This window comes from Antennarius striatus, chromosome 4 (assembly GCF_040054535.1).
Source record: "Antennarius striatus isolate MH-2024 chromosome 4, ASM4005453v1, whole genome shotgun sequence".
Taxonomy (NCBI): domain Eukaryota; kingdom Metazoa; phylum Chordata; class Actinopteri; order Lophiiformes; family Antennariidae; genus Antennarius; species Antennarius striatus.
The window spans coordinates 20604657-20625000 of record NC_090779.1 but is presented as its reverse complement, the minus strand read 5'-3'; the positions used below and the strand labels follow the sequence as shown (position 1 = coordinate 20625000).

At 39.4% G+C, this 20344-nt stretch overlaps 2 protein-coding genes across 3 annotated transcripts; one reads left to right on the top strand and one right to left on the bottom strand.

Annotated features, from left to right (window-relative positions):
• Positions 1-1037: 1037 nt before the first annotated feature.
• Positions 1038-17282, bottom strand: LOC137594493 (periphilin-1-like). Of its 2 annotated transcripts, none has more exons than XM_068314011.1 (11): positions 17197-17282; positions 16596-16661; positions 14968-15041; positions 14546-14737; positions 14195-14256; positions 12948-13052; positions 12536-12699; positions 11106-11182; positions 10534-10671; positions 6156-6320; positions 1038-3937 (listed from the first exon to the last, which is right to left on the bottom strand). In XM_068314011.1, coding segments are annotated over exons 2-11 (1704 nt in total). In that variant the 5' UTR covers positions 16597-16661; positions 17197-17282; the 3' UTR covers positions 1038-3211. The 2 variants fall into 2 exon arrangements, with proteins under 2 accessions (XP_068170112.1, XP_068170111.1); XM_068314010.1 differs by having other exon boundaries at positions 17070-17256.
• Positions 17283-17791: 509 nt separating this feature from the next.
• LOC137594089 (YY1-associated factor 2-like) lies at positions 17792-20226 on the top strand. Its single transcript, XM_068313336.1, has 4 exons — positions 17792-18598; positions 18877-19002; positions 19795-19941; positions 20031-20226. The coding sequence occupies exons 1-4, from the start codon at positions 18573-18575 to the stop codon at positions 20206-20208; spliced, it is 477 nt and encodes a 158-aa protein (XP_068169437.1). The 5' UTR covers positions 17792-18572; the 3' UTR covers positions 20209-20226.
• The last annotated feature ends 118 nt before the right edge of the window (positions 20227-20344 follow it).

Here is a 20344-nt window from a genome sequence, read left to right as displayed (position 1 = left end):
ACTCGAACCCCTAACCCTAACCCTAAGATCCATTTTATCTCACTTCCCCCAGGTTTTCTATGTTCCCATAACTTTACTTTCCACTGATTTTAATTGATTATAATCCTTTTAAACCCCTGATTTTACTCATAGCATTTTAAGGTGACCCCACACCTGGGCCTCATGTGCCAGTGCACCTCGTAGTTCCTTTCAAGGAACTGCGTATTTTACTGTACCTAACCCTAACCGTAATCCCCTAACCCTACCTCCAACCCTAACCCTAAACCCTAACCCCTAACACTACCCTAACCCTACCCTAACCATAACCCCTAACCCTAACTTAACCTTAACCCAACCCTAACCCCTCTAACCCTAACACCTAACCCTCTAACCCTAACCACTAACCTTAACCCTACCCTAAACTAACCGTAACCCCTAACCCTAACCCTACCCTGACCCTCTCTTCCCCCCTAACCCTAAACCCTAACTCTAACCCTAACCCTAACCCCTAACCCTACCCCTAACCCTTACCCTCTAACACGAACCCTAACCTAACCATAACCCTAACCCAAACCCTAACCTTGTCAAAGGATGTAGGAACAAATCCCAGCAGTCAGCATGTTCTTAAAAGTTCTTTAGTCAAATGAAAATGTTACTCAAAAACACTTTCTGTGTGTGGAGTCAGGTCGCTGTTATACACCTGCTCACGCTGTGAAGGTGCAGGTGTACAGACATTCTAGGTTCAAATCTCTCGTCCCATCATTTTTCAGTCTGTTTCCTGAATGAAGACAAATACGTGTACGGAAAATGTCTGAGTGTGAAGGAATTGGTAATGTGGTGGGTTAGATTTAAATGACTTTATATACTTCGTAACACCCATTTTCCATCTTTCCTACTATATGTTCTACAAGTTGCTGCAGAGGATGACAAGGAGCAACTTTATCGAACACACCAAACTATTGATGACTGTAGAAATCATCAGCAAAAAACCTTTATTATGGCTGTAGCCTGCCTGCTAAAGCCTCATATAAAAGAAATTACCATAAGTGCCATGATGAAAGTGTAAAACCTTAAGTTTTATTGCCCTTCATCCTATTCTGTAGCAGATAATTTGTGAGATATATTTCACAATTATTTCAGAGACGGTAACACATAAGCATGTCACAGATATCAACCAATGGTATTAAGAATGTTAATAAAATGTAAAAACAATGGCTAAAATAACACGACTTAAGTGCCGCATCAAGAACACAGCATGTTTCAAAAGTTTAGAATAATAGTCAAATTTTCTTAAAGGGGGAGTTAACTCATTTTAAGTAACATTTAATTTGTTTATCTTTATGAAAGACAGAAGAAATTTTTTAGACACCTGGCATCATCCCTGTGGTCAGAAAACCATCAAATCTATGCTGCAGCACCTTCCATATACAGTGGTCACGTGGGGTCCTACGTCATCAGCGACACCTGTCGCTTCATCAGTCAGGGCAGCCATTAGAACACAGTGTGATCACTGAAGCAATAAACCCGATAAAGCCAGTTACCTGTGGGGTGAATGGTTGTTCCAACACCACAGTAGTTAGACACAAAGATAGGAACCTCTCTTTCTTTGAAATACCTTCTAAAAATCTTGGAAGGAAATGGAGAGCAAGGATAAACGGTAAAAATGACCAAAGATCTGAGAATCTGTCATGAGCAAGTTCCGGATGAGTTCCAAAGGGATTTGAAGGTAAGATCACTTTTGGACAACTCATATTATTTATTTTGAATTCCCAAGGTTTAGTGGATAATTAATTAATGTCTGGAGCTACTGGAGGTATTGTATGTTTTTTGACCAGATTATCACGCAATTATGGCACTCACAAAAAGTAAATATCGAAAGTTTTACTGAGAAAAATTTGTGAAACTGAAGTAAAACATACAAAAACAGAATGTTATACCCTGATCCTTATACATTCGTAAATACAAGACATATTAATATAAACGAGTTGTTATTAACTCCACACAGTCCAACAGTAACGTATGGCTGTTAGCTCAATGCTAATATGGAAAATCCTATTGACGAACTGGCGCGTTAGCATCGATAGCGTGATTAACTATACACACAGTAAATCAAAACTGGACATTATAACTAGTTGGATATCTCTGTCTGAATCTGTTTCAGATGAAGCCACCTGGGATGAGTTGCTAGATGTCCAAACTCTCATCCTCCGCAGACATCGGGTGATAATTATCCAGGATAATTAAAACCCCAGGTGGGTTCACAGGGAATTCGTCCGCAGTATCTGATATGATTTTAGATGACATCCTGATAAATATGTGTGATACTGCCGGCTCGTTACGTTGTTGCTTGCTGTATATTTATATAACGGCGCTGGTACAGATTCACCGTGATGTCTACAATTGCTTCACTTCCGCTGTCGTGGCGCGCTCCATAACTTATGATAAATTTTGTTTTTCTAAGTCCCAATTGCTCATAAAAAAATAAAAATGCCACCAAGTTTGTTTAATTAAGTATTTCAAATACAGACCTGGTTCATTTTGACTTTACTGTCTCTTTAAATTACAAGAAAGTCAATTTACTGTTAGGGGTTATTATGTCCTCTGTTTTCTAGGAATCTGAGAAGGGACCAATTCCATTACGATTGTGTTCTAGCTCACGAGCTATTGGGGTGTTTAATGCAATTCAGGAATGTGGGTATAAACTAAAATCTTTCCTTATTCACCTAATTTGAAATAGACTATTCCATCCTGAAAAGGAAAGAGGAGCTCAATGGTTGCTATTTTACCACTGATGATTACTACTTTGGACCACTTTGTGGAGGTCCAAGATCGTATCAATATTATAACAATGCAAGACTGATAGAAACTACAAGAATATTGCACATTCATTTTTCTTTTCCAGAACATTTTGTTACTGCCATTTTGTGATCAAAGACAACTTGGACTGGAGGACTCAGGGAATGTACATAATCATAATGTTTATCTCCCATTTTCAATTAAAATACTAACAATAAAAAAAGTTAATCGATCATTGATTATTATTAAAAGGTTAATGTAATCCTTGATGACTTAATGCTCAGTATTACTTGTACAGCTTGATTCATGAAAACAGAGTGAAGTTCCTATTTAATTTGAGCAAATTTAAACTCAAAGCAGGTGTTTTTGTCAGTTTCTTAAACTCGCTTTGACTGCTTTGGTATGGAGAATGGCAGAATGCCCACACACCCTCCCTTTAACTATCCTCTCCTTGGGAATTGGTAGTTGCTCGATTGGCAAGGAGGATACAAACCGTAACGCCGCTAATGGACACAACTTCACACCAAGGGCCTTCGGCATGGGTGTAACGGATTATTCTACAAGCCATATTTTTCTTTTTCTTTTTCCTCCAGCCTTTCACATATATTACATTTCTTGTGGAGTCAACCTTGCTGGTAGCCTTCAGTTCCCAATATTGTTTGCCAGGCTGGAGAAATGGCAGCTTGTTTGGTACCTTTCCCGGTTTAACGTATGCTATATTGTCCCACACTTGGGGATCTGAGAGTCGACTATTGCTTAATATTTCATCCTCAAGGCCATGAAGCTGCAGGGAACTTTGTTGGTTGTCTTCAGGACCTTGCTGAATAGGACCCTTAGATAGCGACATCTTTTGTTCATAGTCGTCGTCATGTTCTGGTCCAGAAGTGGATAAGATCACTTGTCTACCAACAATATGGTTTTCTGAGACTTTGGTAGAAACCTCCATATTCTCAATTTGCTTTCCTGTGCCTTCTCCTTTATTTTCAAGTGGAGCAAGACTGGAGTCCTCTGTATTTCCAGGTGGCCTTTCGACATCGTGTTTCCATTCAGTGGCTGCTAGGTTGGTAGAAAAAAGCTGTGGTAAATCATCTTCCATCTGGCCAAAGATAGTAGACGTGTCGGGGCTACCATGTTCAGGCTTGTCTCCACCTTGGACAAGCATCTAGGGATAAGACAGCACATTAGTGATATATAATTTGGACAGAATCCAAAACTGGTCAGAAACCTTACAGTGGATCTACAAAGATTTATAAGGGAATAATAATGTCACACCAAGGAAAGTCATATTTACAGGAAAAGTCATTAGTTTGGAGACATCTACAGTATTCCTTTAAGCTTTCATTTATTTGGACTATTATTATTTATGCTGGGGTTTTTTTAAGGCTTGAAAGATAGCTACCACATTTATGCTTATATCCCAACTGCTAGCACGGTAAGTTGTATATGGTTCTCCCCTCTGCCACTTTTTTTTGTAGTTCTTCTGGTTACATCCTTTGACTATAAATCATTTTAATGGATGATTATTTTGGCATATCTATGCTATTCAGTCTATGATGCTGCATTCCTTGGGGCTGTTCCAACCCTTTTCTCAGAGATTGATGGTAGGCTGACAAAAAGAAACATTCATTCCTGTTTACTGGCCTGTAATGTTAGCATGGAAGCGTTGATAAGGTGTGGTATGCACGATCAGCTGTGAACACTTTTGCCTTTGAAAGGCTGCCTATGTCTGAGCACATGACTTATTGATGAAAAGATTGCATGAACGTTTCACATATTTTAACATTATTCTCGTGCATGTTCCTGTAGTCTACACATATGGAAAAAATTTTATGTTGTCTGCGTGTACTCGTTTGTGCCAACACGTCTTTCTCCCTATTTCTTTCGGTCAAATAGTCAATGGTAAATTTCAGTCTGCGACAGGTGTCCGCTATTATAAGCCATGAGACAGGGTTTTACCCTTGGTATCCTCAAATGATCTTTGTTACCATTTTTCTGCAACAATCACCATCTAAATAAGGACAGGCTGTATGTCATTCCTTTTGAATAAAACACAAATAGCTTCCGTAACTGCTGTAACCTCTGCTTATTTGGACTGATCCCTTTTATAATTCCATTTGGGTCCATGTGGTGGTTTTGCCTGATTTCTTTATGACATATGACCAATGAGCATCTTTCATATTTTAACCTTGCTTGCTTCCTTCTTGGTTTGGTTTTGATAGTAAGCACTCATTTTCCTCATCTGCTTGAGTAATTCCGAGTTAGACAATTTTTAAATAGCCATTATGTATTTTTTCTGACTACTGTGCACCCATCCATTTCTGAGTATATAGCATGGATTTCTCCTTAGTGTGTGTGGAAGCAGGATACTCTCCTGCTTAAGGCGCTGCTGATTAGGTAGCATGAGCTTTTTTCCAAAAGCCTGCTGGTATCTGACTGAGTGAAAACTCCTTGGATTGGACGAATGGATGGAAGAAATTTAAAATAGACACAATATTTGTCTTTCAATAGATCAAGTGATCTATTTGGTTTTATTAACTAAATGATGCAACGAAGTATATGCAAAAATCCCATACAAAAAAGGTTGGTCTTCATTCAACAGTTTTACTTGAGTATTGGCTTGCTCTCTTTACAGATTACATATTGAGGTGGATCTCAGGGCAGAGGGTGATTGTGGATTATTAGATGAGTTCTGGATCAGTTATTGTTTTATTTTTGCCAATGTTACGACAAAATCAATAAATTAGTAAAATATACAAATGCCCAGGAATGGATCTCTCTTGATGGCCCCACATTATACATAATTGGATACAGTATACTTTTTTTTTTTTTTTTTTTTTTTTTACAGGTAGAAAAACAGCTAAGGGCGAAAAAAATCACAACTTTGTTATGAACAGCACAATACACTAATTTTACAGTATTAAAAGCTATATAAAATATGATAGTCCAGTAGAATCATACTTTGCTTGAAAACAGTATTTGCGCTACAGTTAACATGAGACATCAGTTTTATGGCACTTTATGCACCGCATGACTATGGTTTATGAATTATCCTTATTTTTATGTAAAAATAAAAGATGAGCTTGGTTTCTACACATGCAGGTATTTTCATGATTACGGTACAATTAAGAACTCAATACAAAGTCCCCCATGGCTCATGCAGAATACATGCATGATTTGTGAAGTTCCCAGGTTTTGTATAAAGCTAAAATTAGACAAAGCTTTCACAGTCATCTGTTGATTAAGCTTGTTTCCTCGTGTGCTTGTTTTGGCAGTGAGCCTCGACAGACTTAACTATGGACCAAAATCCTCTTCTAACACTAAAACATATGTAAGACTCCATACGGTCACTTCAGTGTTTTGTGACCTGTGGATTCTAATACCTCATCCAGCTCCTTCATAAAATGCTTGAGGTCATCTATGCACCGCTGTCTGAGCTCTGACAAGTTGTCATTCAGTGGAGCATCCAGCAGTCCCTCCAAACTGGGCTCCTTCTCCACCAGCATCTTCACCACAGTGCTAAACGTCTCACAATCATGCCTGAAGTGCTGTAGAAAACAAAAGTAATGTCAGGAAAAGTCGTTATTCATAGTAATATGATGAAACATAGTGACCCATCATCATTCAGGTTCTGCATCATGTTGACAATCCAACAAGAACATATTCATATTCATTGCGGTCAATTGGTATTCCATGAAACAGGTTCAGAACGTCTCAGCCAGAGAACCAGGGAAGTTAGCCCATAACAGAACTGACACAAGCTGTTCCTGGCGCTGTTGCATTCTTTGACCTTCACTTTGTAACAAGCTCCCATATCCTTCTGAGAATTTATTGCTTATGCAAACTACCTGTAAGATTTTTATTAGTGTCCCAGGTGTGAGCACACAACAGGTTTATCACCTGGGGAGGAAAATCTGAAGGTGAGCCCTGGACTGAAGCCACAGAGAAGTAAACTAGCCAAACAAGAAGTTATGTTTACATACAAGTTGGCTGACAGTGACAGAACGTTAGATATTCACCCCAAAGACATCTGAACTATATTCACAAAACATAAAGGTTATATTTTACAACTGCCCGTTGGCAATCACTTTGTTAAATTAAGGCTGTAATCCAGCAGTCCTAGCAGGATCTATAGAGTACATCTGTCATTTTCAGATTGCATTACCATTGTGGATCATGCAGAATTTAGCTGCAGAACAAAATCAGTTGACAATATCCCTAACCTCAACCATTAAATGCTTCAAAACAAGCGAGAAGCTTTCATAACATTGACCAGAAAAACAATCCTGTTGGTCTATTCGAATCGGGATAGCCTGAAGTAGAATGTGTGGTTAACCAAATAAATGGTAAATTGGAGGGTTTTGTCAGTTATGAGAAAATTTCAAACCCCAACAACCGTTTCTCTTCCAACTCTATGCTAATTCGTGATTATGTAGCCAAGAATTCATACATTGAACATAGGACATCAGTAAATCGAAAAGTCTTAAAATCATCTCACTACTGTGAAGTGACTACATTGTTCTAGATGGTATTTAATGGTTTTGTGTCACTACCAGGAAACAAGAGAAAGAAAGTGAAAGTGGTGAAGTTAAAGAACCATGACAAAAAGCCAGTCAGCATCAAGATGATCTCTTTCATCAAAAGGTGGCAGGGAGCTCAGCTGGGTGCTGCTTTGAACACAGTGAAGGTCAGAGAGACAAAAATATGGCATTCAGCTTGGAGCAATAGGGATGGAAGCAATTTGCCACATGGGAACCACTCGTTATGTTTTTGCTTTTAAAAAAAAGGTTTCATGTTTAAGAAAAATGTGAGTAAAAAACAAGCTGTTTACAGTATTTGCTGGGAATTTTAAAAAAATTCCTGGTATCTCATTTGGTCCAGAATTGACACACACAAGTAGGCTAAATAATACCCATACAAATTGTTGTGAGAAAGTGAAGAATGTTTTCTGCTACACCTGATACTTACAGAAACTTCTACAATCACCCCTTGGTGTCAGCTCTTCTTTATAGCCCTGACATTTCCATCACTAATCAGTTTATTCCCACATCTCTAACCGACACTTTGTGAATTTGGAACAATGTCTACTCTAGTTAAAAGGTCATCATCATATATTGCAGACACAGAAGTGGCGTAAACTCCAACAGAAATATCTCAGACTGTGGGAGATGTTTGGACTCAGACTGATGATTTATCGTCTGCAGATCAGGTCTAGCGACTTTACTGGCCCACATAATTATGGTCTTCAGCCCCCGACCACAAAGAAGTGAGACACGCAGGACACGTGTGGCCGGCTCAGCTCAGGGTCAACTTCATTTCCCAACACTGGTTTCCGCCTTCCTACTGTATGAGCCATCCCTTCTCAGGCTATTCTGAAGCTTTTTATAACATTTTAATTTAATATTACACAACCAACATTTCTGGCACCACTAGCTTTAAAGTTCAAATTTAAACTTTCAGGAATATTTTTACATAGAAAGCATTATTTAGCAGAGGAAATGTGGGCTAAATAAAGGCACAAACATGTTGTTTTCAGTCCCACAAACCAACGTCTCTGTACATACTGAAGGGATAATTATGTTTGCCATCATTCAAAACAAAAGTCATAAAAATTTCCCAGGCTTTCCTCAATGGTGGTGACATTTTCATGGTTTTGCATTGCATGTATCCTGATTCACTTTAATACACTTGAAAGCCACGAGGATTAGCAAAACTGACATAATAATAAACTCTGAACTCAAATTAAAAGATGGTACAAGAGATTGGAATACTGTGTGCTATCAGCGCTTACAAGGACATGACTACACATGCTATGAGAAAGGGCTACCGAGCAATTCCACCTAAGTCCTCTTTTTGGATCGGGTGCCTCAAGCTGATTTCTGAGCCTGATAGTAAGGGGCCACACAGGGTGGAGTGGAAACCCAAGAGAAATAAGCAACACTAGGGGCCTTAAGGAAAAGTGCCTGTAAAAAAAGAACCTACCCCAGTTGGATATTTTCAGAGGTCCAAATGGTGAACATACCCACCGGTCTGGGTGTAGGGGTTCTCTATGGGGGTTGAGGTTGAGTGAGATTACACATACGGTACTCACGTGGATATTTAGCAAGGCTCTGTTCAAATGAGCACTGATAGAGGTAGGGGTCCTGCATAATAAGGGAAGTAGGGTAATGACTTGAGGGCTGGTACACATTAAGAGATATTAAAAGAATAATTTTAACCACTCATGCTGCAAAATGGACCTGATGGAGGGGCTAATAGTTGAAATGGATATGTTTCATTTGTGCTGATTGAGATGATGGAAATCACTCCCAGGCATTTAGCTAAGTTTTGACCGGAATATTTTCTGAGGTCTTGTATTGATGTTGTACTACATGATTTGTTCTGTGGTCGGTCCCCAGAATGAGAAATTGCTTCATTTGCCATCTGCACAAAAAGAAGGGACGCCAAGCAATTTAGCATTAGCAGTCTGCAAAGCAGGAATGTTTACCGTGTCAATTAGTATGATTGAATTAAAACCACTAAAACACCCACAGAAAGCCTCTGATACCACGATCTACACTGAAACATCGTGAACTATTCTGCTAATCTGCTTCTGACTCATGCGACCCATGCTAAAAGGATTGGAAGCATAACGCTGCACATCAGAAGAGATGGAATCATTCATTCAGCTACTCTGGATCGAAGCTGAGTCCAAACTACTCTGGAGGTCTGACATGAAGCTCTGCTCATTACTCGATCATCTCAGTTTGGTGATCAACAGCAGTTATAGATTAAACTGAGCCTGGGGAGGACGATATCGTAAAGACACACTACAGATTTATACCTCCTACCACAATTTCGAACCAGTTGGAAATGGCAGGGTAATCACGTGTGTGTTAATGCCAAGAGAAGTACCACACTGTGGGTGGGCTGCCTGCATCCTGCAGGGCAATTCCTCTCTTGGTTTAACGGGAACAGATAAGTGGCACTGTAGCTCAGAGTAAAGAAGGGAGGAAAAATGTGCACTCCAAATAGAAGGCCAGAGGAAGCATCACAACTTAGGGTGCACAGGTCATTTCTACTGACTTATCCTCTCTACCAAACAAATAGTGTTTATTAAAAGTTATCTGTGGCATGCCAAGGCACATTTGCACATCTTGTACATCAACCCCTTGACTCTTAGCCAAATCATAAATGGCATGTAAAAGGGTTGCCTAGATACATGACTCACCTTGAGATCAGGGTAAAGCGCACACACACACACACACACACACACACACACACACACACACACACACACACACATACACACACACACACACACACACACACACACACACGTAAAATTGCTGCAACCACACAATAAACTTAAAGCATTAGTAAGCCACATCTGGGGTTATGTCCCAGCTGCATTCTGTGAAATGTAGTCTTTATTTAAACAAACTGAACAAAGTGCTTTAAGATGTGTGTGCTGCAGCCTGGACTGAGCCCACACCTTATGTAGCTGTGACTCTATGCTATGGTTAAAAGATATGTGAGAAAAGTCCTACAGATCACTTTATTGCGCTGCATGTAATAAAATTGTGTCATTTAAATGTAAAGCTTTAATGAAAACCAGGAAAACAATCTCACCTCACTGTGTAATTCAAAGAAAAGAAAATTTTAGAACTTCGTTACACTTAAGCCCAGATAAGATGATGATTCAGTGGAAACAATAAATGTATCGGTACAACCACCAAAGACTGAAGTCACAGATTAGTTTTGTGGATCTAAGTGTACTACCTTTTCAATGTCTTCAACCTTAGCGAGAATGGCCTTTGACCGGCGAGCCTTCAAGTCTTCATCTTCTGGTGTCGGCTTTGGCTCCGCGCTGGCAGCCACCATCTCCAACGTCTCCGTTACGGATGCAGGAGTTTTTTCCTGAAAGGTCAAGGATCAAGGGGTTAGACTGGAGGTCACCTGGTTTAAAAGCTGGTTTTGATTTCAAAGTGTTTCAAATACAACACAGGTGTATGATTCACGGGTGTTGATTCTTGCTTTGGTACATACTGCATGACGTTGTGTGTGCTGTGTGTCAAAAAATAAAACAGGAATGAAGAACCACCAGCACATCCATCAGACTAAACAATAAACAGTGAAGGCACAGTGGAGGTTCAGTCACACAACAAGACCATATCCACCTCAATGTGTGCCAACATTTACAAAAAGCTAACTGTTCTGTAACAGCAATGTAAAGGTGTGCTAGCATAGAACAGCTCTCATGTACTGTAGGTGTTACTGAATATTATTTCATTTTGAAAATATATCTTGCTGGGGTATTACTGGTTGAAACTGCCCTCAAATGCTGGTTTTACCTTTCCAGATCCTGAGCTGGGAGGAGAGTTGTCCACGGAGCTGCTGGGAGTGTCGCTTGCTGACACATTGAGCTTATCTATGAAGAGATACCAACAAAGTGAGCCAACAAACAGTTATTTTTCTCCATAATTAGTAGAATAAACAGCAGCAGCGCTTTTCATCATTGATAACAATGAGCTGAAATTAAATCGTACACCGTGATCAAGTGCCGGACAAAGCCAAACTGCTATACCCTAATTTTTGTGTGCTTTGCTGTTCTGTTCTAATTAGTATACCAGACGAGAGTGGAGGCGGGAGGTAGAACTGTTTTCTCACAGTTTTATTGCCGCTTCAAAGAGTGTTTCAGTGTGGAGCTACACTTTAAACACTTGAATGTGTGCATTTTAGAAATCAAAGCACTGGAGAAGTTGTTGTCTCCACTGACCTAATAATATCACTTATGTCAGACCATTTTACAAGATGATGCTGTAAAAGGTAAATCTATAAACCTCATTAGCTCCACATTGTTAATGCAGGTTATAAAACCCGGGGAAGGTAAAGTCAAGTGTTTCAGAAGATGTTGTGAAGCCGGCATGGATGTAGAAAAGGTCAGCTTCTTAACCCAAAGCCAAACCACCTCATAAACCAAAGGTATCCTTTTTCCCAGCCACTATAAAGTGTGTAGCATAATTAACATTTTAACATGCTTCAGCACATTGTGACCCTTCACATTACCTTTGAAAACAGATGCTTCACCTAGCCTAATAATGTTACAGATTACAATCTTAGGTGCACCTCTATAAGAAGGGATAAATTATCTCTATAGTTGTCATGATAGAATAAAAAGCAGCTGGAAAAAACATTTACTCTATAAGATAGGGATACAAATACACTCCTAGCCACTATGCTGCTTCAAGTTTTGTGCTCAAGCCAGTCTTGGTCTCAGGTAGCCCAGAGAGCTGCGATGTTCAAGGATGATGGCTTTTCCTTGCATCCAATTAAACCGATACTACCATGATCTAAAGAAAGGAGACAAGTCTCACTTTGTCTCTGCCTGAGCATTATAAAGCATTTAGTTTGGTTGACTGAAATGATTAAGACATGGTTGACAAAGCAAACATATCAACCATCGTTGCTTTGATCCTCATTAGCATTGTTGAACAATCCAGCAATGAATTTCAGCATCTTCATTTTCATTAGAAATTAAAAGGTGTTGGGAAACATATGACAAAGTTTGACACACAAATTAAAGTTTAGATCCAGCAAATGCAATTATTTCCTTAAATTAGGTCAATAATTTTGAATTAAGTCACTAGTCTATTACCCTCAGCTGAAATTAGGTCATAATGAAGGACGAGACCTTCTTGAGATTTGCTGCTTACTCTGACCTGACGAGGCCAAAACAGGAAGAACAAAGTGAAGAAAAGTCGATTTGGATTGGGACACTTACGTTTTGTGTTGGGCTGTTGGGGAGCGTGGCTTTTGTCCCTGTCAACAGATGAGCTTTTGTTGCTTGTGTTTGATCCAGAGCGGACTGGTGGATGAATTTCCCTTTTTCCAGGAGCGCGCCCCCGTCTGGCTACTACAGATGTCGTCGTCTTCCCATGGTCTTCTCTTTGAGTATATATAAATATGCGATAATAAAACAAAATTTTTGTCTTCTCAATGATGTCTATAAACCGTTACATTTACATCATTGTATCACGTGATGGCTAAAGATACACATGTATTTTTCCATGCTGCAATTGACACAAGACATAAAATACTTGCCAGGGGAATCATGAAAACATTTTTAAATGTGATATGTTAACATCTACAGAGAGACGAGTTAGCAGTTTTCATCGTATACTAGAAATGCATACAGATGAGAGCGCAGTGGCTTGGGTTTTCTCTCCGGCGTGGCGCTCATAGGAGGGCCTGACCCTCGACCTCTCTGGAGGAAATACGGACTGCCTCTGCTGCGGCTCCTTAAAAACATTGAAAATGCACATAAATGAATAACTGGCAAAGCTCTTTCTATGACTTCACAAAAGCTGCCGAAACAGAGAGACCACTGTGACTTCAAATTCACTGTGGTACAACCATCAATTTTTGGAATGGGGGGATAATCTTTTACTTTTGATCGAAAGGGTTTTTTGCTTCTGTAACCTTAAATGAGACATGACTGAATCAAAATATTGAGATGGAGTTAGAAAGCATGTAATGAACAATCTATCAAATGTAGAGGTAAACAATTTTTCTCATTGAACACATTTTTTTGCTGCAATTCCTCAGAAGTTTAAAAGAACCAAAGGCACCTGGTCATCATGAACTCTGCCTGAACTCAAGTCACATCTCAAACAAAGAGCAGGTCTAACAAGGCATCAAACTTTTACGACTTATGGTTTGTTTGAAGTAGCCAAGACTCAGCCTGCCATTTGCCTGGACAGAATTCATCACTGCCATTTCAATCGGACACCAAACCAAAGCAAATTTTGGTTTGGCTTGGTTTGATCGAATTTTAATGATGGTCAGATTAACTGCAGATTTACTTTTAAAGTGCATTTCAAAAACATCTAGTGTTAGATCACAGACAACATTTGCCCATCATTAACTAAATGTTTATATCATTGTAAGAATCCAAACTATTTTGAAAGCTCCTGTGCACTCTGCAAACACCTGAAGCATTAGGGATGTATCTCCACTGTGAGGCTTCTGAAAACAGAAGCAACACCAAATTAATAGAACAAATCAAATAATCTTATATTGTAAACTGATGGCATGTTGCAGTGGCCACAGGAAGGGGAGTATCCGTTTGCTTTTGTGAAATGTCATCTTAAGACGACTGTAATCATCCTTCCTAAAACTATTTTACAAAGCTATGGTTTTTGGTCGAGCAAGACTTTATTAAACGTTATGGTCTAGAATTTTTCTTATTTTACGTGGATGCACCTGGCTAATAAAAGTTTTTCCAATGATATTTCAAAAATATGCCATGACCCATGAGAACCACGAAAACTTTACCAAGTTAATAAGACTACGCTCTGCCTCCCCCTGGTGGTCGATTCGTGCATAACAAAGGAGCAACAAGTATGACATAAAAAGGATGTGATTAAGAAAACTAAATTACCTCGAAGCTAAACGATGCCTCAAATCACGTCTGCTGTAATACTGTTGGGAATATGGACCCTCCTGATAGAGAAAAAAAAACAATTACATAATTTTTATGTTGAGATGCTCAGGCAAAACAATGTAGAATCAGATAACTTTTTTAAAAATGGACGTCACCAATGGGTATTTAACCTTTAAAGATATGCTTTACAAAGTAAATGCATTTTACACATTGATGGAACACAACACAAAGAAGGACAAATGATTAATCAATCATCAAAGATTAAACAATGATATACAAATCAGTGCACCTCTAGTCAAACCACAACTAATGTTTAGTTAACAAACATGCAAGGTAAGGTTGTCTTACATTTCGTGGGGGTGAAGGATTTCTGCGGTAATGGGGCATGTCATAGTACTGACGATCACTGGGTGGGTGATATTCTCTTGTGTCCTCGTAAGAGCGAGAACCGCCATACCAACTATCGTCATAAAAGCTTCCCCCATATTCTCGAGGCAAAGGGCTCCTCTCAACAATATTGACAACTCGATGGACTGACACCTGAAATCAAAAAACATCAATGATTATCAATGATGAAAAAGAAAAATTCTCAATGCTGACAAAGGAAAAACAGTGAGCAAGTACATAAAGTGAAATGACTCTGTCATACATGTGTAACATGTTAATAGAACACTAATCACATGACTACAACTTGAGGAACACCATGATGCTAAACCATTCTACTAAACTAACAAATTGGTCACACACAAGTACTGTACTTCTTTTCTTACCTCTCTTTCATCGATTCCTGAAAATTGTTCTTTATATGCCTCTGCATACATGTCCCGACCACGCAGGTACGCCACTGCAAATAAATGAAGCACGGTTGAAATATTGTTTAGGCTATGAGTTCAAACTGCGTCATGTAATCACTTCCCCACCATGTGAAACAAACTGTCAAATGAAGAAGTGAATGTGTACAAGCGCTATTCTGTAAGTGTTCACAAAAGGCCAGTTAATTCTAGACTACTACTGTGGATTTGGGTGTCTGCTGTTCATTTCATTTATTAAGTCATGTAATACTGTGTAGTCCGTGTGCCATTGAGCCAATCACGATCTGAGGTCCGATTTTATATGGTTTTGACTCTTCAAATATAAAAGCTGACAATGACAGGTGCAGCTTCCAGGAAAAAGTGGAAATATGATATTTTTACACCAAAATAACTGTCTGATCTGTCAAGAGAGTATTTCCTTGTTAACTCACTAGTTGCCAATGACGTCTGTAGATGTCAATTAAGTTTCATAATGGGGAGGGCTGGGTGGGCTCAGGTGGTTCCGCAGGAGAACCACACTGCAGTGCATGTTTTCTCTTAATGTGGAAATGGGACATTTTTTATCTGAAAAGGGACAACCGATGCTAAAACTGTCAAACACCAAATGGATGGCAGGCTTACATTTTTTTTGGCTGACATAACAAAGCATGTGAATGCCAGCCTTCAACGAAAACACGCAGTAGAGAACCAGCAAGTTGGACACATCACGGTCTCTTGAGATGAAACTACAACTTCTTCAGAGAAACCTGTCACTAACAAAGCCCTGCGTCATATATTTCCCAGCTCTGCAGGACATCATGGTTTGCAATAATACATGTGTGCAAACGACACCATATGCAGCGGACATCGAATCCCTCACTGGGAAGCTTTAGGGATTTTGCCGCTATCAAAAAGGACATGTTGATATTCTCCTCTCCCTTTACCGTGGACCCTGAGGAGATGCTGTCTCACCTGATGGAGTGTGACAAAGAGTGCACCTGCAGCTCTCTTTCATGTCTTTTTACCAGCAGCTGTATAAAGACAAGTTTCTAGAGATATGCACATTTGTAAAGAAAATGTTAAGCTTCTTTGGATCGTCGTATTTGTGTGAGCAAAGGTTCTCCATTATGACCTTGAACAAGAACCATTTGCGATGAAGACTAAGTCTCTCACATTTTATATGCCTACCACTGCTCTCCAACCAGACCTGCCAAACGTACTAAGATGACATACTAAGGGACTGTTCACAATATCAAATCTGGCCCTCCTTACAAAAGTTTGGACACCCATGACTCAAAGTAAATGTGTCAAAGTTCTTATTCCTCATTAGATACAATACGTTTGCCCAATGAGGTCCTCATCTACCATTCTGGCTTTCACAAGGTGAATAACAACAATGTACTCCCCAAGTGAGAACCGTGTGAAATCATTTATCCAATAAACCGTAGCCATCTACAGTTCGACGTTATTCAAACTTGCACTTTCAAGTGATGCAAATACAGTTGTGAGATTTTGTTTAGTTTGTTAAGAGTCAAACACAAATGAATTAATGCAATGTTAGATTTTACTGACAGACTACTTGTGTAATGTTTACACTAACCACTTACTGATCGTAGGACGAAGGGGTTTGGTTCACCGTTTACCTCAAGATGGCTTCTGAGAGAATGAGGAACCTGCAATGACAGAAATTGTAGAAGACTTCTCCATTTGAGTCAACATTGCAACCTTTTGTCCAGAGCGCTGTAGAGATACAGCCACATGGAAAACAGAAATCTAAAACGTGTAGTATGTCCATAGAAACACCACATACAAGTCTGCCATGAATTTTTTGCCATCAATACCAAAGAAAAAAATGTCCTTGGTTTATGCTGTTCTCTTGACGTAAGCCACTATTTACAATTTGCGAATTACTCCTGAGTAGGTGTTAAATTGGTACACACAGTATAAACCCTGAAATTCTGACAGAGACGGCAATGCTTCTGCTGCTATCTTGGTTCGACGAAAAATCTCAGTCGTAGAAGTTATTTTTGACAAGCCGAGCTAATTAGCATCACAACCCAAAACGTCATAACAAAACTCACTCATGAAATGCTGTATTGAATTCTTCGTACCACCAGCGTGGTCTATGCATTTCCTCCCATTAGGATTTAATATTCAAGACACGTTGTGCTGGTGAAAATAAAATAACACGTTCATGAAATAACCCACGCCGCAGGTGCGATGTTTTCGGCCGTCGTCGAAGCGCCCGCCATCTTTCCTGTCTGCTCTTCTTCGTTGAATGACGTGTCTCCAGAAACAGCGCCACCCTCTTCTAGTGGTGTTTGATGGTAATGCCTGGACTCCCTCAAGGTCGTCATGGGGGTAGTTAATAATCTTCAAACATAACACGCAACTTAAATAATGGTTTCCAGCATCAAAACTCAACATGAATCTATTTGATTTAGGTAATTTAATATAATGCAAAAAAAATTTTTTCCAGGAAACTGGATTTGCAACTCATCTGCGAAAGATATTTTATTATAGATGTACATGTTTTAAATTTTAATTTGTAATAAATATAGATCCCTGCTTGCTTATAACACATATTTGAAGATTCCCATATGTTCCCATAATAGCGCTTATTCTGCCGTCGCAAGAATATAGCTGACTTCTAGCTTAGCAGATACTTGAGCAGTTTCCCAATAAAACATCAGAGTCTTCAGGCAGGTTTGATATTTTATTGATTGATTGATTGATTGATCTGCGAAAAGAAAACAAAAAACCCCCAGCATGTCAGGCTTTGATTCTTATACATTCATAAATACAAGACATAATAGTATAAACTACAGCATCGGTAGCGTGACTACGTAACTTTTACATACAGTAAACCAAACAGGACAATATAACTAGTATGTCACTCAAGCAATATGTTCATTTACTCATAGACTAATGAGCCTTCTAGGTACAGCAGGAAGAAAGATGGTGAGTGGAGAAAACTGTCATGACTAGCTGAATTACAGCTAAGAACTACAGAAGCATGCAGGGACAAACTGGACAGCAGCTCAAACAATCCACTGAAACTCTTATAGGGTCAGCACAGTGCTTGGTGTGATGTCCAAGACTGTAATTTATAGAAGACTGTTTATTTTTTCCTACCCAATTTGAGAAAAACAAAAAAAATATAAAATTCTTTGTAGGCTTGGTGTTAACGTTCAACATGGAAAAAAGTTTGTTCAAGCTTGACTGACAACTTATTTGTCACTGAAAACATAAATCTGGAAGACCTTGTGTCTACTTTTGAATTAACCGAACCAGAGGTCTTTTCTTACGATGCTTTGCTTTATTACTCAAATACTTTAATGCCCATTCCTGCCTCCATCCTGCTGACCCGCAGACCTCCCGCACCACGCCGAACAGTTTGAAAAGCGCTTCTCATCGCCGTCGCGTCACGCATTGTTGTTCTGTTGTGATTACATTAAAAGTGATTGGCTAACTCTACGTCACGTGACCGTCCTTCGCCCGGAGTTTCCGCGACAGCTGAGCGGCGGCTAAATGCTGTAACATTGATCCTTTTCTTCTCCATTCAGCGCTCAAAGTTTCTCAAAATGGGAGACAAGAAAAGCCCCACGAGGTAAACCTACCCCACGGTGTCTATGACAGGAGACTTTATGGGGTCGTTTAATCCCAGGAATCTCGGTAAAAGGGGATGGAAACGTTTTACTCAACTGTTCATGGCGGCTGGCTGCTGCTGTAACGCAGGACGACTGGCTTGTGTGGTCGGAAAGCTTCCTGTCACTGAACGAGGGGCTTTCCGGTTGTCGTGTTTTCCTTGTTCTTATCTCGCACGTTGTTGCCGTGATCACAGTGTGTGTGTGTGTGTGTGTGTGTGTGTTTTGTTTCTGTTTGAAGGCCGAAGCGACAATCCAAGCCGTGCTCCGACGATGGGTTCTGGGACTGTAGCGTCTGCACGTTCAGGAACAGCGCTGAGGCGTTCAAGTGTCTGATGTGTGACGTCAGGAAGGGGACGTCAACCCGGTAAGACGGGTGCGATGATGTTCGTCTTCACAGACCAAAACACCACACAACCGATCGCTGTCAGATTTAAAAAGAAAGCACACTCCATTATATATATTTTTTTGTGTTGTCGTTGTTCAGTAAAAAATTAGATGTGGGTATTGTTTAGGTATGTGGTCCTCAATATATTCACTGGGAATTTATTAAATGTAAGAGTTGTAAGAAAACAAATGTTTTTAGAGTGAGAGAAATAAGGTTTTTACACAGTGATGATTTAAATTTATTGATAGTATCATTAATACAACATTTGATATGCCAAATAACCTTAAGAACCTTTATAACTTACATTGAACTTTTTTATAATTCTGCAATCAATGATGCACATTAAGTACATAAATCAATAAACGGTAAAGTTTTAAAAACCATGCCTACCTTCTGGCACCCAACACCTAGTGTCACACTAGTTTGAAGGAAAAGTCACACTCCGGCTCTTTAATGAATACAAATAAATACAAATAGTTATACCACTTTTTAAAAATTCTTAAATATTAACATTACCAAAGGTCCCTTTTACTACGTTAGGTTCTTGAGTATTTCAGGGTAAAAATCACTCCCTTTGACTCAGAAGACAGCACCACATCCACAGAATAATACCACCAGTGTAGAGAAGGTATCTCTGTGTTTCTTGTTGTTAGTCAACCATGTTAACTTTTGTTTTATATTTTTGTGTGCTTTCCTCCTCATTATAACCACAATGATTAGTCACACAGTTCATCATTTATAAATGTAATAACCTACTTTTGTCCGTTTCAGAAAACCACGGCCTGTCTCTCAGCTGGTTGCACAGCAAGTAAATCAGCAGTTTGCACCACCTTCACAACCGAAAAAAGAGAGAAGAGAAAAATCAGACAAGAGTGATAAAGAGTCAGCACTGAAAAAAAGCAGTCATAAAAATTTGAGGTATTGAACTTAATCTTGCACTCAAGGCTATTGCCACCAGTGAAATGTTTATTGCAATTTTAAAATGTTTTTCTTTCTGTCTGCACAAGGCCCAGGTTAAAAAACATCGACAGGAGCAGTGCACAGCATCTAGAGGTCACAGTTGGAGACTTGACTGTAATAATCACAGACTTTAAGGAGAAAGCCAAACCCATTTCCACCTCAACGAGTGTTGCCTCAGCAGAACAAAACTCTCCAAGCGGCTCAAGCTCTGATAACACTGAATGAAGGGTCTCCAGGTTCTCTTCGCCATATGTGGAAGGCTCTTTAATGAACGCACAAGCTGTTCTTCTGCACTATGACCTCAACTAGAAATCATACTGCAAAATGGAATTCTTTTGGAAAAATCAATCTGATATACCAT

Excerpts from the sequence above, each read along its gene's own strand:
- LOC137594089 (XM_068313336.1), top strand. The coding sequence starts at position 18,573 with ATGGGAGACAAGAAAAGCCCCACGAG. Across the intron at positions 18,599-18,876 it reads GACAAGAAAAGCCCCACGAG|GCCGAAGCGACAATCCAAGC; the intron begins GTAAACCTACCC and ends TTCTGTTTGAAG. Across the intron at positions 19,942-20,030 it reads AGCAGTCATAAAAATTTGAG|GCCCAGGTTAAAAAACATCG; the intron begins GTATTGAACTTA and ends TGTCTGCACAAG.
- LOC137594493 (XM_068314011.1), bottom strand. Across the intron at positions 11,183-12,535 it reads CCAACAGCCCAACACAAAAC|ATAAGCTCAATGTGTCAGCA; the intron begins GTAAGTGTCCCA and ends ATCTCTTCATAG. Across the intron at positions 6,321-10,533 it reads AGGTTGAAGACATTGAAAAG|CACTTCAGGCATGATTGTGA; the intron begins GTAGTACACTTA and ends TGTTTTCTACAG.